The 17,466-nt window shown below is 42.5% G+C and overlaps 1 protein-coding gene across 4 annotated transcripts in view; it reads left to right on the top strand.

The window, feature by feature from the left end:
- Positions 1-17,466, top strand: part of Elp4 (elongator acetyltransferase complex subunit 4) — a 206,083-nt gene extending 188,617 nt beyond the window's left edge. For all 4 annotated transcript variants that reach the window (XM_041678951.1, XM_041678950.1, XM_041678949.1 and 1 more), the window contains one exon: positions 17,045-17,466. In XM_041678951.1, the coding sequence (XP_041534885.1) occupies positions 17,045-17,176 (132 nt within the window). In that variant the 3' untranslated portion in view covers positions 17,177-17,466. The remainder of the gene's footprint in view (positions 1-17,044) is intronic.

The following is a 17,466-nucleotide window of genomic DNA, read 5'->3' as shown; positions in this document are numbered from 1 at the left end:
GTCTTTGGCTTCCCCATCACTGCCCCAAGGTGTGCTGAGAGGGTTCTGCCCAGTGTGTTCTCAATTTCCCTTCCAAAATGGGTAAGAAGGAAGCTACAGAGGGAGGGTTATGTGCAGGGCAGATGGGAAAACAGATTCATTTATAAATTTGTGGTAACTTTGCCTTGATGCTTGTGGTTGGAGTTTCCGGGATTAACATACTTTCTGAAATCAAATTTTGAAAATGGAAATTTTAATATCAATTTTTAAATTTTTTCTCAATTTTACTAAGATTTTACAACTAATGTACAGAGATAGTAAAAGTTGGGAATCTATGATAGCAATGCATGTATGACACTTGGAACATGTATAATAGGGTGTATCAGGCAGCACTACTTGTGTCTTCTGGTTGTTGGTTTAGTTTGAAGAGTTTACCGCCTGGAAGAGTATGCTTTATCTACTCATTCATCATGGACTGGTTTTGTCCAGCCAATATAGAGAAAGCCACATTTCACTTTGTCAAACCAAAAGCCTGCTACCTAGCTACATTTGTATGAAATCTAACACACATGACAGAGATAATTGCCAGGCCCTCAGTGCACATTGAACTGGTGAAAGAAATCAGGAAGGGTTTGGCAAAGATAAAACATAAAATTAATTTTGTGCTATTTTCTTTTCATTCGCATTCATACCAGGTAGACTGTGTCAAATACCTATAGTAGGAGAGCTTGTTCACGCATGCAGGACAAAATAAAGATGAAAAGCTCCAGGAAATCAGCCTGCTTCAAGAAACCATTAAAGTGTGCCTGTCCCTGAGGCTTTCCACATGTGTTGATTGCTGCATTTCAATCATGTAAATATGTTACAGCGTAAAGTAAGCAAGACTTCCTGTTCTAGAAGTGCCCCTGTCTGGGGGTAAGAGGACTCAACACACTGTAATGAAACCTGCCTTTGGGCAGCACATGCTGCAGTTCTGAATGCCCAGAAATACTTCGTAAGCACTCTAGGCTGCCTAGCAATGGGGATTTTCTAATTCTGGCGAGCTTGACAAAGTAAATACAACTCTTGAACATAAGGCAGCTCCTAATAAAAAAAAAAAAAAAAAAAAAAAAAAACAATTCCCCCTTGTAAACACCTACATTTGGCCCCATTAAAAATTCTTTCTTCATACCCAGGAACCAACAGACCCTTAAATATGGGGATTCTCAAAGTAACTGGAGAGCATTTGGGAGATTTAGAACTGTCAGGATGTTTTACATCGCCACTGCCACTGAGCACTTCATACGCCATCTCAGGGCTTTGGAGAACGATGGTCTGCATACACTGAAGGCATTATACAGAGAAACACACTGGCCATTATGCTCCTGGGAGTCACTTGCTTGCAGCCAAAAGGAGACCAACGTGTGTTCATGGGTATGCTATCCAGGGTATAAACGTGTATGCTTGCCACATTTCTGGGCTGAGTACTACCCCGGAGTTGCCAGTTCTGGAACTTAGCTAGTGGGCTAGTTATAACATGCTTACCTAAGCTATTTTGAAAACCATTGAATCACAAAAGTTTCTCACTTCTGCCTATTCACATCTTAGAATTCTAGCCCATAACTAAGAGCCAGTCATGCCTCCGCCAGCCCCTGAACTGTTATCATGGCTCTGCTGCAGTCCTAAAAATCTCTAAGATTTCAGAATAAACCTGGGTACAAAGACATTCATTTACCCTACTAGCAATTCACTGAGTGCATGGCATCAGGTTATGGAAAGGAACAGGCACTACTTTCAATTGTAGTGACAAAAATAAAAAAGATTTTTGCTTTTGCTACGATCAGTGCAGTGTCCATATCATATGCTTTAAAGGAAGAAAGAAATGGAGTAGAAAGAAATTCTCATGCAATTAGCCATTTGAATGTATTTCTAAAATAATTCTTTAAGTTTAGCATTCAAATCTAAAATACATACATACACGTTTTTTTCAGAAACCATTTTATAATTCTTAAACTTGATGGGAGGGGGCTGGAGAGACGGCTCAGCAGTTAGAAGCACTGCTCTTCCAGAGAACCCAGGTTCAATTCCCAGCACCCACACGTTAGATCACAGCTGTCTATAACTCAGTTCCAGGGGATCTGACACCCTCACACCAATGCTTATAAAATAAAGTAAATTGGGAGAGAGAGAGAGAATCTTTTCTCATTTATCCCAAGTAGAAAAGGGACATCCTGGGTAAAGTGTTCCTGGGATACCTAGTGACAATCAAGATCTCCTGTCTTCCCTTTCCTGTGGCAGTAGCCACGGGCCTGGGTTTCTCACCCCGTGTTCCTGCACACACTGGAACATCTGTGCTCTTTCCTGCACTGTATGCTCCAGAGTACAGACCTTGAATTAAAAAACAGCTGGGAGGGGATGTTCTATCGGGAACTCACCAAGGCCAGCTGGCCTGGGTCTGAAAAAACCTGGGATAAAACCGGGCTGCTGACATAGCGGACAATGAGGACTACTGAGAACTCAAGAACAATGGCAATGGATTTTTGATCCTACTGCATGTACTGGCTTTGTGGGAGCCTAGGCAGTTTGGATGCTCACCTTACTAGACCTGGATGGAGGTGGGTGGTCCTTGGACTTCCCACAGGGCAAGGAACCCTGATTGCTCTTTGGGCTGATGAGGGAGGGGGACTTGATTGGTGAAGGGGGAGGGAAATGGGAGGCGGTGGTGGGGAAGAGACAGAAATCTTTAATAAATAAATAAACGGAAAAAAAAGAAAAAAATGGAAAAAAAAAACAGCTGGGACCAGGGAAGAGGTAGCCAGAGTGAGAATCTCTGCTACACAGTTTAGGAAAGATGGATGAGAGAGTTGGGAGATAGGAAAAGCCCATTTTGCCATTTAGGCAACAGGGCATAGGATCCCAGGGATGGAAATTAGGCTAGTGACTGATCACCATCCCATGCCCTTTCCCAAGAAGCAGCAGGGTAGGGAGGGGTGTAGCAGGTGCATTGAATGGTGGGACACAGGGGTGCAGCAGATAGTGAGGTGCAGCGGATACAGCAGGTGGGGTGCAGGGGTAGTGTCGTGCAGGGGTGCAGTGGGTAGTGAGGTGCAGGGGATGCAGCAGGTGGGGTGCAGGGGTATTGGGGTGCAGGGGGCGCAGTGGGTAGTGAGGTACAGGGGATGCAGCAGGTGGGGTGTGGGGGTATTGGGGTGCAGTGGGTAGTGAGGTGCAGGGGATACAGCAGGTGGGGTGCAGTGGGTAGTGAGGTGCAAGGGTGCAGCAGGTGGATGGGTTTTTTGCTGTTGTTGTTTCCAACTTTAGGTAACAATTCAAGTTGTATTATTCTGTTATCTAAATGCTTTTTTAAAGCCCAGCACATTGAGAGTAAAAGAAGGGGGAATCTGAAGAAAAAGAATCTCCCTTTAGTTTGTATAAAAAGTAGAATCAATACCAAACATGATGACTCCTACCTATAAATCCCTGCTATAGGGAGGTTGAGGCAGGAAGATTGCTACAAGTATGAGGCTAAGCCAGGCTATGTAGTGTAGGCTACAAAGAGAGTCATTGTCTCAAAGAAAAAAAGAGGAAGGGGGAAGGAAGAGAAAGGCGGGGGGGGGGGGTCATACCAAGCAAGGCTTTTCAGAATTACCTTGTTCTCGGGATGTATGAACTAGGGAAGACAATGACTTTTCTACATCTTAATTAAAAGTTTGAGAACATGAAGATTTGAATATGTTGTCCCAAAGATTCTAATTTCTCTTTTAAGAGAAGCAACCTGAGTAAGTTATCCCCCCACACTTGGTGCTGGAGCTTCTCCTTAGATGTGTCACCCAGAACGTAGCCCCTCCATGAGGAGAGCAGGCAGAAGGAAGCTGGGAGTGGCAGGGAAAGACACGTGAGCACTTCATTGCTGGAATGTTTCTTCTGAATCAGAAGAAAACATGATGTAAAACAGCCTTTGTACACTGGTCTCTGGAAACGTCTCTCATATAATACAAGTGTTTGCAGTAACTATTGTTCTCCATTATTGAATATCCACAGATGACTTTGTAAGGAAATAATCAACAGTCATAGAAAAATGTTTATATTACTTTTTTGATCGCCTTTGCCCTTCAGAATTAAATCCAAATCATCTCTCATAATTTAGAAGCCCTACCAAATCTGCCTGCCAGCCACACTTAATAACCATTTGCTCACTTGTCCAGAAAAGCTGCTGCCCTTCAAACATGGCAAGCTTACTCCTGCCTCATAACTTTTCAACCTTATTCTCATCACCTGGATCTTCTTTCTCCAGATCTTATAAATCCTGTCTCAAAATTAAGATCTTAGCACAGATGTACTCCTGAGGAAGATCTTCATCATTAAAGTGGTACCCGCAGCTAGTCGTACCATGTCACCATGTTTCACCGTCCACATTTGCCTGCTCTCCTATGTCTCAATGTCTCCTTGAACTATGGAAGTATGCATTATCCCTTCTGGAGTGAGTTTCATGAATCTTGCTTATCTTGCTCAATATCTCTAATGTTTAGAGACACTCTGACGCATAGAAAATTAATTGTGGATACTGAAGCCAGACTGAGTTCAGTTCATTCCAGTGTACTGAGGGTGTGGCATCACTCCTGGTCTTCTCATTGTTGTGAACTTATTTATATACTCCATACATAGCTAGCTGCAAGGGAATTCTGGAAATGAAGTCTTTTTATATACATATTGTACACACACATATGTGCATGTCATGTATTTAGGGGACTCAGTACTAAAGGAAACAAACAGGAGAATAGATGTTGGCAGAAAATTATCAGTCTCTGTCAAATATGAACCAAGACCATGCTCACATTCTTTCCACAAGTACCTGTTCCCTTACCCAGGGATAGGTAAACAATTCCTCCTGCTAGAAAACTCAAGATTCCTATGCCCTGGTAGCTTGTAGAAAAATTTTCCTTGAGTCTTGGGATATAGCTCAGTTGGTAGAAAGGCTTTTTATCATGGAAAAGTCCTGGGTTCAATCCCTCAGAATCCAGTAAAAATGGATGTGATAGAAAACACTGTAGTCCCAACACTCAGGAGGGAGAGGCAGGAGGACCAAAAGTTCAAGATCATCTTCTGCTGTTTCCCAAACTCAGACCTAGCCTGAGATACATGGGACCCTGAAAAGAGAGAGAGGGAGGTGAAGAGGTCTTTCTCATCTATTATTCCTTTTTCCTTTAAGAAGTCATTCTTGACCAGCGGTGATTATACACACCTTTAATCCCAGGACTTGGGGAGGCAGAGGCAGGCGGATCTCATTGAGTTCAAGGCCAGCCTGGTCTACAAAATGAGTTCCAGGACAGCCAAGACTGTTTACACAGAGAAACCCTTTCCCCAAACACACACACACACACACACACACACACACACACAAAGTCATTCCTTTACCCATTTTAAATATCACTACATGAAATTGCCATTGAAAGATGTGCTTTTTTAGGTTTGAGGACTGGGTCACTTTTGGGGTTGAATAACTATAGGCTTCTGACCAGGTTTGTTGTTTTTTTGGCAATCCAATTCCATCAAGATCTTAGAACAACAGTTCTGAATATGTGGATTGCAACCCTTTTGAAAATCAAACATTTTCACAGGGGTCACCTAATAACATCAGAAAATACAGATATTTATTTTTTAATTGATTTTTATTGAGCTCTACATTTTTCTCTGCTCCCCTCCCTGTCTCTCCCCTCCCCTTCAACCCTCCCCCCAAGATTCCCATGCTCCCAATTTACTCAGGAGATCTTGTTTTTATCTACTTCTCATGTAGATTAGATCTATGTATGTCTCTTAGTGCCCTTATTGTTGTCTAAGTTCTCTGGGATTGTGGTTTGTAGGTTGGTTTTCTTTGCTTTAAAAACCACTTATGAGAAAGTACATATGATAACTGTCTTTCTGTGTCTGGGTTACCTCACTCAAAATGATGTTTTCTAGCTCCATCCATTTTCCTGCAAAACTCAAGATGTTTTTTTTTTTCTACTGTGTAGTACTTCATTGTGTAAATGTAACACATTTTCTTTATCCATTCTTCAGTAGAGGGGCATTTAGGATGTTTCCAGGTTCTGGCTATGACAAACAATGTTGTTATGAACATAGTTGAGCACATGTCCTTGTGGCATGATTGAGCATCCTTTGGATGGTATTACTGGATCTTGAGGAAGGTTGTTTCCTAATTTTCTGAGAAATCGCCACACTGACATCCAAAGGGGCTGTACCAGCTTGCATTCCCACCAGCAATGCAGAAGTGTTCCCTTTACCCCACATTTTCTCCAGCATAAGTTGTCATCAGTGATCTGATCTTGGCCATTCTTACAGGTGTAAGGTGGTATCTCAGAGTTGTTTTGATTTACATTTCTCTGATGACTAAGGATGTTGAACATTTCCTTAGGTGTCTTTCAGCCATTTTAGATTCCTCTTTTGAGAGTTCTCTCTTTAGGTCTGTACTCTATTTTTTTATTGGATTATTTGTTCTTTTGATGACCAATTTCTTGGGTTCTTTGTATATTTTGGAGATCAGACCTCTGTCTGATGTAGGGTTAGTGAAGATCTTTTCCCATTCTATAGGCTGTAGTTTTGTCTGGTTGACCATGTCCTTTGCTTTACAGAAGCTTTTCAGTTTCAGGAGGTCCCATTTATTAATTTTTCTCTCGGTGTCTATGCTGCTGGGGTTATATTTAGAAAGTGGTCTCCTGTGCCAATGCATTCAAGTGTACTTCCCTCTTTCTCCTCTGTAAGGTTCAGTGTAGCTGGCTTTATGTTGAGGTCTTTGATCCATTTGAACTTGTGCATGGTGATAGATATGGGTCTATTTTCATTCTTCTACATGTTGATATCCAGTTATGCCAGCACCATTTGTTAAATATGCTTTTTTCCATTTGATTTTTTTTTTGCTTCTTTGTCAAAAATCACGTGTTCAAAGGTGTGTGGATTAATATCCGGGTCTTTGATTCAGTTCCATTGGTCCTCCTGTCTGTTTTTATGCCAATACCAGGCTGTTTTCAGTACTATAGCTCAGTAGTAGAATTTGAAGTCAGGGATTGTGATGCCTCCAGAAGTTCTTTTATTGTACAGGACTGTTTTGGCTATCCTGTGTTTTGTGCTTTTCCATATGAAGTTGAGTACCATTCTTTCGAGGTCTATAATTTTGATGGGCATTGCATTGAATCTGTAACATAGATATTTATATTGTGTTCATAACAGTAGCAAAATTACTGTTGTGAAGTAGCTATGAAAATAATTTTATGGTTAGGGCTCACAACAACTTGAACTATATGAGGTTTACAGCATGACGGAGGTTGAGAATCACTGCCTTAGAATGTTCCCGACCCATTTGCTTCCCCTCAGTTCCATGTGCAAGTTATTCCTGCCAGAGTTTGTTTCTTTGCATGAAACAGATATTGCCTAATTATTTTATGCAGAAAGATGTTCTATAACAGAACATTGGGCATGGATGAAAAAAATTGGAGAACTAGAGGGCATTGCAACCAAACTGGACTCCAAGAGGACAGGAAGGGGAGGAGCTGGGCGTCCCCCACTGAAGCTACTGACTGGACACACAGCCCTTTGGCCACAGCCTTGGGACTAGTAAGTCCCACTTTCCACTGCAACTGCTTCTTGACCCTCAGGAGGCAGCTAGCTGGACACTTAAACACTGGTCCAACCTCCACTCCCACAAAGGCTTCTCGATGCTTAGGAAGCCAGTGTCTAGTCGCTGAACGCTGATGCCAGAACAATCATCTCTGCATCAGTGCCTGCCAATTGCAGTAGTTAACACAGCAGGAAATCTGCTCCTGCTTCTCTTCCACCTTCTAAACCTAGTACACAGATGCATCGAGTTGGATAAACCTCGTCCACATCTTTCCAGACCCTGCTATGAGGAGGAAACACCAGAAGGCAGTTTGAGTGGCTCCCAAGTGCCTACTCTACGACTTGAATCTTATTTTTTGAGATCTCTTTCATTTTAGAAGTAGCTACCTGGGTACCACATGAAATAATAGGCTTGATTGAAATAAGCACCCCTGACCTGACCGTTTTCTAGCTATGTTCTTAGTGAAGGTCTTTAAGAAGGTTCAGGGGCACAGACATCATTGGCAAATGTTGCCACCCCAGTTCATAGGTACAAGAACATCCAGGTATTTTCAGACTAGCAAGGCCCTGAATTATCAAGCCTTTGGTTAAGACTGTGAGGTCTAGGCAGCATACCTCCTTTAATAGAACCATAGTCCCTTCTTGCTAGTGCCCTCATTCTAACATGAGTTCATCTCTCTATAAAATGGTAAAAGTTAACCAGTATTCTAAATTTATTCAGCATTTCATGGTGAGCCACTGGTTGGAGGTATAAGGTTTGCCTTCCAGGTTATCACAGATATAATAAGAACAACAATCACAAACTCATCTCTGACCTCCCTGCCCACCTTCCAACCACTAAATCAAAGAATATGTGTATCACAGAACTTGGGTATCACAAGCTGATCTCTGGCATCCCTGCCCACCTCCCAACCAATCAATCAAAATGTCTGTATATCACAGAACTTGGGTATTACTTGCGTCATTTCCCAAGATCTATATTAACGGGGTGGAGGTTATGCTATTGTTCCAGTGATCCAGTGAGGGTGCCTTGGATAACGCTAAGTCTTTTTCTCTCGCATAGACCAGGTTGAGTGACCCAAGCTCCTAGACTCATTCTGTCATTTTGTTTTGTTCCTGTTTGCCCATTGCGACTCCATGTCCGCTGCTTCAGCACCTGCCTTTAAGTCTGTATGTCAGCAAGTGAGAAGAAGGAAGTTAGGTCTGTCCTGAACACTTGTGCAGAACCTGGAGCGAGAATGCAAAGAAGGGACAATATTATTATGTTAGAGCATTTTAAAGTTGTCAAGCCATTAAATATGTCTCTCTTCTTTCTTTCTTTCTTTTTTTTTTTTTTTTGGTTTTTCGAGACAGGGTTTCTCTGTGGCTTTGGAGCCTGTCCTGGAACTAGCTCTGTAGACCAGGCTGGTCTCGAACTCACAGAGATCCGCCTGCCTCTGCCTCCCAAGTGCTGAGATTAAAGGCGTGCGCCACCACCAAAAAAACTTGTCTTGACATTTAGGATCAGAGTTCTGAGAACATGAAACAGAGAGAATTGCTCTGCAGGCCACCTTCTTTCTCTTCTACAAATTTCTCTTATATACTTATGCATACCTAGCTTGACATCCACGACATCCGCACTGCCCACTAACAGCCATGCCTTTGCTACTCCAGGAACTTCAAATTATGCACACATACAGCACAGTGCACTCATGAGTGGACAAACATGAAAACAAGAATTGTACAGGCTTTATAGCCATCTGGACAGACAATTCAGAGTTTCTGTGCCTCAAGAACATATTCAACAAAGAAAGACAGAGGATTTTTAATCATTTTTGGTGAAGGGGGAGGAGGGAGACAGAATCTCATGTAATCCAGACCTCTCACTCTGTAAGTAGCCAAGGATAGCATTGAACTACTTACTGATCCTTCTGTGTCTGCTTTAAGAGTCCTGGAATTATAGACATGTGACAGCACTAGCTATGAGATTGACACCGACTCTAGATGCACACACTTCATTAGTCCTCTAATTACCCAGTCCATGGGAAAGAGTCTGGCCAGAGGAGAGGTAGATGGGGCCCTCTTGGTGAGGTTTGCTTACTGAGAGGGAGGGGAAGGAGTCAGTGCCTACTCCCTTTACAAAACCTCATCCAAACACTAACCGTGGCACCTCTGCCCAAGATATAGTGACCAAGATGCAGTCACTCAGCTTCATCTTTTAGCAAAGGAAGCTGGGAAATGCAGCCTTTATTCAAGGAGGCCATGTGCCCTTCTAGTGTTCAGGGATTCTTTACTTTCTAAAGAGATTAGATTCTGGGAGTAAACTAGCAGTCTCTGCCACAGGCACATGCCTTTTCACAAATCACACTTCTGTTTAGACAAGCAAGTTCTTCACAGTCTGCTTTCAGAGAGGTGGAAGCAGATTTGGAGGCAAGACAATACTGTCAGTTATAATTGACGGTCAAAATAATTGCACACCTGAGCATTTTTCAATGGGCAGCCAGTATGCAGTGTTCCAGCTCTGAGATGTTGTCTAATTTTCAGATCAGTCAAGAAAAACCAAAACCAAATGAATTTCTTAATTCAAAGAATAGTGTAAAATTATGACACTAATTGAATTTTACTCTTAAACCCTGAGAATAAATTGGACCTTAAGAAAATAATGATAATCCCAAAACCTCACCATGTATAGTAGCCTGTTTTCCAAAAGTACTCAGCCACTACCAAATGAGCACTTGCAAATCCAAAAAGAAAAAAGTGGGAGGAGGGGGAGTTGTTTCTGGCATTGTTTCCTCTGGCCAGGGTGGATATGAAGATGGTGTAAAATTCATGAAAAATTAGGCAGAAGTATACTATACTGTAGTATTTTAGCCAAATGTAGAAGACTTGCAATATAACGTTATGTTATAATAATGTAATCATTATTGAATAATATAAATGTAAAAGTATAAAAATATAATAACTAGCGGTTGGGGAAATTGATTAGTTGGGAAGAGCACCTACCTACCTTGCAAGCATATGAACCTGAATTCATATCCCAAGCAGCTACCTAAAAACCCAAACATGACTGTATATGCCTGTACCTCAGCACTGGGGAGCAGAAGCAAGCAGAACCCAAAGCTTGCTGGCTATCCAGACCAGCCAAACTGGCAAGTTTCTAGTTCAGTGAGAAAGACAAAACAAGATGGGAGTAATAGAAGACATCTACTCTCCTGCTCTGGCTGCTCCATGCACACACCCATACACTCACATGCTTGCACCATACACGTATACCAAACCCCACACACAGTAATAACAATGTAATTATAGAATAGCATAAGACACTGGCATTCTTAGTAGCTGAGACAACAGTCGGAAACCCTGGAATATTGAGGAATGTATCAAACCTACTCCATCCTCTTCCCTGTGCCTCTATTAGAAAAGAGAAGTCTCCCTACAAGACAGAACAAGAAAATAGTGCTTTAGCCTCCTCCACTCTAGGCTCCTGGGGATAATCAGATGTGTGCTTTGTTGTCAGAAAATAAAAGTAGAGCCCCAAGCAGTGAGCCGTGGTTCACTGCAGCTCTGAGTTCCTGGATGCTGATGGTTTTGTTAATGCAGCCTTTCTTGTAACTGTCACATAGTACTGATTGTCTCCCAGTATGCATTTGTTCTTCCTTCCATAGTAATCAACTTAATCAATCTTTTTACATACTTTTAAACTCAAAGTCTCTTTTGCAGCTCAGTCTGTCTGCGTCTAAATTTGGATTGTGAGTAGAAAAGACATGGCCAACTTCCAGGTCCTGTCTTCTTGGCCACATTTCCCCCCACCCCCACTCGGCATCAGTCTTGGAGCCAGAAGTGGATTCCCTTATTTAAAAGGCAGACCAATCCTTTGTGCTCAGAATTACCTACTTGTGAAAGTAAAGTGGAGAATAAATACACTTCTACCTTTTGAGAAAATATATTTACCTTTGTGTATGTGTGTGTGTGTACATGCGCGTGTTTGTGTGTGTACCTGAAGAGGCCAGGAGCATCAGATCCCCTGGACCTAGAGATACAGGAGGTTGTGAGTGGTGACATTTCTACTTTTTAAAGCCTCTCTTACTTACTACAAGAATACTTCTGTTGTGGCTCCTTAGCCTATACTCTAATTCTTTGCATCACACAGAGCATGATTACAGAAACCAGCAAGCTCTCTGCATGTGATGGCACCACAGAGTTGAGACTCTGCAAGGGAGTGGGATAGATGCTTGCTGCTCATTTGTTTCCTCCCCTCTGTGTAAAGAAGGAAAAATAACTATTAAAACCCAGGTAGAGGAGCTTCATGTTCTGACATTTCCTTTATTTGCCATTTTGGCAGCAGTGAAGACATGTGCAAAAGACAGATTTTTAAAATGAGGTGGATCCTAAATTGCCTTCTGTATTACTTACTTTTCCATTGCTATAATCAAACACTATAGCCAAGAAAGCAAGAGTTTGGTTGAGCTTCTGGTTCCAGAGTGCTGAAGTCTATCCATGATGGCAGGGAAACAGAACAGCGAACTGCAGGTGTGGCAGTTGGAGAGACAAACTAGTAGGTTGTAGTCGTAGCAAAGAGTTCCACATAGTCCAGAATGGAGTATAGCAAAGGTTTATTTATTTGGGGATAAACCCACAGTAAGGGTAGCAATCCGCAGTCTCTGTGCACTGGGAACTGGAACAGAAAAGTTCCAGTCATCCAACAGAAAAGATGACCATGCAGGTCTGCATGTATAGTACATGAGACCACACCCAACGTGGGCAGGTATCGTAAAGGCTATTGGCTGAAGGAGTTCCCACACAGTAGGTAAGGCATTTACTTTCAAAACCTGCTTTCAGTGGCACACTTCCTACAACAAGGCTGCCACATAAACCTCCCTGAATAGCACCACCAACTGGGAATCAAGTGTTAAAATGCCCAATACTATGGGAAGCATTTCTCGTTCAAACCACCATACCTTTGTAATACAACCATACACTTTGACACTGGCCTAGAAGCCAGGCAGGGAATTGTGGGTGCAACTTCCTTTATATTTCTTGGCAGAGCCACAAGGGGGGACAGGAGATGATATATACTAAACACTGAGGTTCTGCTTATGTCCTGAGACCAGTAACTAAATTGTTGTCATTTATAGCTATGTATAGTGAGCTATACTTCTAGACGCACTTCCTGGGCCCCTAAACTCACTTGTTTCTATCATGTTTTACTACAAATATCTTTCTAAGCTCCCTGAAATCTACTTTTTTAACCAAAAGAGGTTTAACTATGTTAGTATAGTAATGATGGTTCACAAAGTGTCTGTACATGTCATCTGATCTCCATGGCAGTCTTGTGAGGGGACAGTTGTTTCTTTGTGTGGATGAGCACATTGAGCTTTGACAAATAATTGACTTATGGGAGGTCGCCCTGAAAGTGAAGGACAAAGGCAGGAATCTTGCTGTCACTCCACCTCCATTCCCAGTGCCCTTGCCCCATGACGTGTGCTTTGTCTCTGGCAGAGCCCTGGACCCAAAAAAATCAGCCAAAGTGACAGATTTTTAGGTAGGAGACTAACATAGGACTCTTCGGATATGAACCAGTTTTCATTCAATTTGTTATGGTTAAAAGAAAGTGAAAATATATTGAAAACTCCTCTGAGAGGCTGGAGAGATGGCTCAGTGGTTAAGAACTCTGACTGTTCTTCCAGAGGACCCGGGTTCAATTCCCAGCAACCACATGGGAGATCAAAACTGTCTGAAAATCCAGTTTTAGGGAATCTGACATGTTCACACCAATTCACATAAAATAAAGTTAAATAAATCATAAAAACATTTAAAAAAAAAAAAAGAAAACTCTTCTGAAAGATTAATGTTCCGTGGTTCTGAGCAACACAGACTGGCTTTCCGGGAACATGAGGAAGCTGTGAAGATGCCAATGAGTGCCTGCCCAGCTGCTGAGGGTGGAATGCTCTCCATCAGCGGTCTTCAGAAAAGAGACAGTGCCTGGTGCTTTTCTTTTGGCAAAATAAAAAACATATAAAGTGATTGGAACTACTTTAGTGGAGATTTACTTTCAGTTTGCCTCAAATCCAGGCGTAATCTCCATTGATTAGTTTGACCCTTCTGTTTGGGAACTGTGGGTACTGAGCACGGGTTGGCAGGTGGGGGGAAAAAAATTAGTTAGGGAACCGTTAAGACAGGAAATGTTACTCTATGTGTCTAAAGGACCAGTTTGTTACTGTCCCAGAAGGGACAGATAGTGGCTAAGCCCAGCACAATGGAGAGGCAGGCCTTGGGGAAGAGCTCCAAGTCCCATCCTCCTTGGGAAACCCTGAAGCCACAGAGCAGTCAGCTCTGCTGCTTGGGTCTACTCTAGGCTTTCTGTGGAATGCAGATGCCTTTGGCAGATGCCCTGAACCTGCCAGGGCATTTTAGTAGCCTGTTCCCTTCCATCCAGTAGTGGCAGAAGGGAGTCCATTGATCACATCAGATCCCTCCCTGAAAATCCCCCAATTTCCTGTAGGAATCATAGGAGTTCCTATTTTCCCATACCTCTATTCATACAGACCTGGTACTAAGACAAAATCTAGGCTGCCAGCCAGCCAGATACGCAACCCCTGCCTCATCTGCAATCTTTCCCTCTCCAAATCTAAGGAAACAAAATCAGATGGAAAAAATATTCAGCTCAGGATAAAAGATCCATTTTTGCTTTGGCCTTTGCTCAGGTATGAAAAGAGAGAGATGAATCCTCTGGTTGGGTTTATAACGTGGAGAATCATTTATTTCATGCATTCGCCATATTCATTGTTATTTAAACTGTTTCTCAGCGAAATCTCAACATCTAAAAGTTTATTTACACTGCAGCCTTGCAGTTTATCTTAAAGAAGGTCACCATGTGGTAGACTTTCTCAGAAGACAGATGTGGGCTGCAGCGGCACCTGAGCATTTACATGTCAAGTGTGTGCAGGCTGTGGAGGCCTCAGAGGAGAGCTCCCTGACACAGCTGGCAAGGCTGGGACCTGAGCTCCTTTCTTGCTGCTTCACATCACACTGATGCGGCACACAGGGGATGCTTGGAAAGAAAGAACCAAACACTCTGCTCAAGAATTTACATTGCATGGTGACCACATTCGAGGAATCAACAAAAGCAAGCAAAACCACACAGAGACACAGATTTCCCGACCCTCTTTTGGCATTTTCAGAGGACAAAATCTACAAGCATCATTCTAGTAAAGCATTTGCCTAGGAATAATTAATCATATCATCCCCAAATTTTTATGATCAGAAGTAGCACATAAATAATATATGACTTTTCTTCAAAGCCATTCAACCCAAAAGATCTCCAAGCATGTCGCATGTCACTTTTTTCCCAGGGATGGCAATTAGCCAGTTGGCTCACTCATTGCCTAGATAAGAGAAGGGGGTGCTTAGGCAGTCACTAAGCAAATAGTTGAGGCCCTAAAATATTTTTTTATTTTGCTAGTCCTAACTAATTGCACTTGCTTTCCGGCTTAGATTGTGCATGCAGGCTAGACCTTCAAATCCACCTTGCCTTGTAGTGCACTGCTCCTACTGTTGGGCAGATCTCATTCTCCTTGTCAGAACCAAGGCCATCACTTAAGAGCCCACTCAAGTTCCATGTCTGTAAAGCGTTCTCCTCCACTCTACCTTTCTTGTATCCAAACCTAAAAAGTTCACTGTGAGGGTGATTTGTGCACTTGCCTTATTCATGTCAGTGGGTTATCAGAGACAAGGTGTGTAGAAGGTGTTTTGCTCGCTTCAGAATGCCTTGTAGATTCTGTTTGCCACATTGGCTCCATAGGCCACTCACCATTTGGGAGGTTCCAGTATTGTGCATGCACATGTGCACAGGTATGTGCACACGCATGCACACAAATGCTAACATTCTGTAAGTTTTGGATAACTCAGATATAATTAAAGATCTCTTTCCCCCTGCTTCTCCTATGGTCAGTGACTGTTAACACTGCAGAGACGCCTGTAGCCTCAGACCTGGGAGCCATGCTTCCTTTTAGACCACTGAGCCTATCCTGCTCTCATTTCTGCTGAAATCCTCTGTGGAACACACTAGAGTACAAAGAACTGAAGGAGTTATTTGGGAACAAATAGGTCTCATCTGAGATTCAAGAAACAAACAGTTGCTTAATAAGCAACAGGCTGAGTGCCGGGGGTGAAATGAAGGGTTCCGTGTTTTCTGACCTCTTCACCTGCCTGACATCTTTGTTAAGCATGCATCTGTACAGCAGTGTCTTTCGTCTGAAATGCATTTGTATTTGAGACAAATCAAGGAAGAACCTTTCATAAATTATCTTAAATGTCTTTAAATATCTTGAGTATTTACCCACAGCTTGTGTTTACATGACAACAAGGAAGTCTTTCATCGGGAAAGCCTCCAGCAGGAGCATATGCTCCTGGGCAAACATTTTGACAAAAACGGTCCTAGCCTTTTTTTTTTTTTCCATTGAATAGAGTTTTCCAAATAAAGGTCCCAGCCAGGTTGTCTATGAAAGATCACTATCCTATCCTGTCTTGCCTGTGGCCCTGCCCTCCTATTTTGTGCCTCACCCAACAGGGAGAATCAGTCGTCACTCCTGGAGGAGTGGTTCTAAATCCCCTGCAGATCCCAAAATCTATGCATGCCAAAGCCCGTCCTACACATGGCATAGATTCACCTGCCTTTACGTTGTAAGGTTGTAAGTGCTTGCGTTAAACGTGGGTGCCACCGTCCCTAGTTTATATTCCTTTCAAAATAACAACATTCTTTTAAAACTGTTTCTTTTTCTAACCACAGTAACTTCTGCAGTTCCGGCAGGGGAAGGGGTATCTGCTTAAGTCACCTTGGATCTGGGGAGAGATGAAGCCAGGAGTGGGGTAGTCAGTGCCAAGCTACACTTCTGAAAGTCTACTTCAGTGTTGTGCATTGAGGCAAATGTAGTGAATGCTGTGGCTAGCTCACCTGTGCCTCTGAGAGCTCTGCTGTCCAGTAGCGTTTTCCTCACTATGCCAATGCTTCTGTGAAAACTGGAGTCCCTAGAAAAAGTATAGTCATGAAATAAAGCCATCAGGTCAACTTATACATGAAGAGGAGCAGGCATCAATGGGAATCCACCATTCATGAAAAGCTTAGTTGATTAAAAAGCATTTTAGGACCCTGGCAAAAACAGAACCAGAAAAAAAAATACTGTAGCTTATGATATTTTTTCAATTTGTACATTTGCGTGTTTTCATTCCCACCTAAGAAAGAAAAATCTCACTAGGTTTAGTTTGGGACTCTGAAGTGAGTCCACTGAGAACCCTGTCCAGTTTCTAACCGTAGCTGTGATTGGTGGAAACTGAGTAAGAGTGGGTTGTGACGCCGAGGGGCTGCGCCTGAGGAACTGTTTGAGCAGAGGTTTCATATGCACGAGGAGATGCTGATCAACAGAGCATAATATTGTATTCTGAAATGTGGGGAAAGGAAACTTAATTTTCTTCTTTCTTCTCTCACAATGCACCGCAGCGACTGCATTTGCCTCCAGACTTGTCAGACACAGTGAGCCGTTCGCGCAAACAGGATCTGGCAGAAGCCGCTAAGCAGCGGGGCCCAGGCTGTGGCATGATGGCCGGAGGCGGGAAGCACCTGGACTTCTAGGGAATCCTCCTTAGTAACTGCATGCGGAATTACCTGACGCCTAATTATGATTGCAAATAGCTTATGTAAATATTTTTCTTAATGATTTGACCCTCCAGTCTTTCAAAAACACAGGATTACAAAATGGAGCCATCATTCCTCAGTTTGGATTGTTTCACTGTTTGTTTTTTCCACCGATTTTTGTACAAAAATAATACAGCAGAAATACTGTCATTTGACATTTAGCTGCTGTTGTGTATTTTAAAAATTTAAAAATACTAAATTCATTTTTAAATAAACACCCCAAAAAA

This window comes from Microtus oregoni, unplaced genomic scaffold (assembly GCF_018167655.1).
Source record: "Microtus oregoni isolate MIOR12 unplaced genomic scaffold, Mior012 000031F_ref0000149, whole genome shotgun sequence".
NCBI lineage: Eukaryota > Metazoa > Chordata > Mammalia > Rodentia > Cricetidae > Microtus > Microtus oregoni.
Note: the sequence above shows the minus strand (reverse complement) of the source record. Positions and strands in the feature narration are given on the sequence as shown.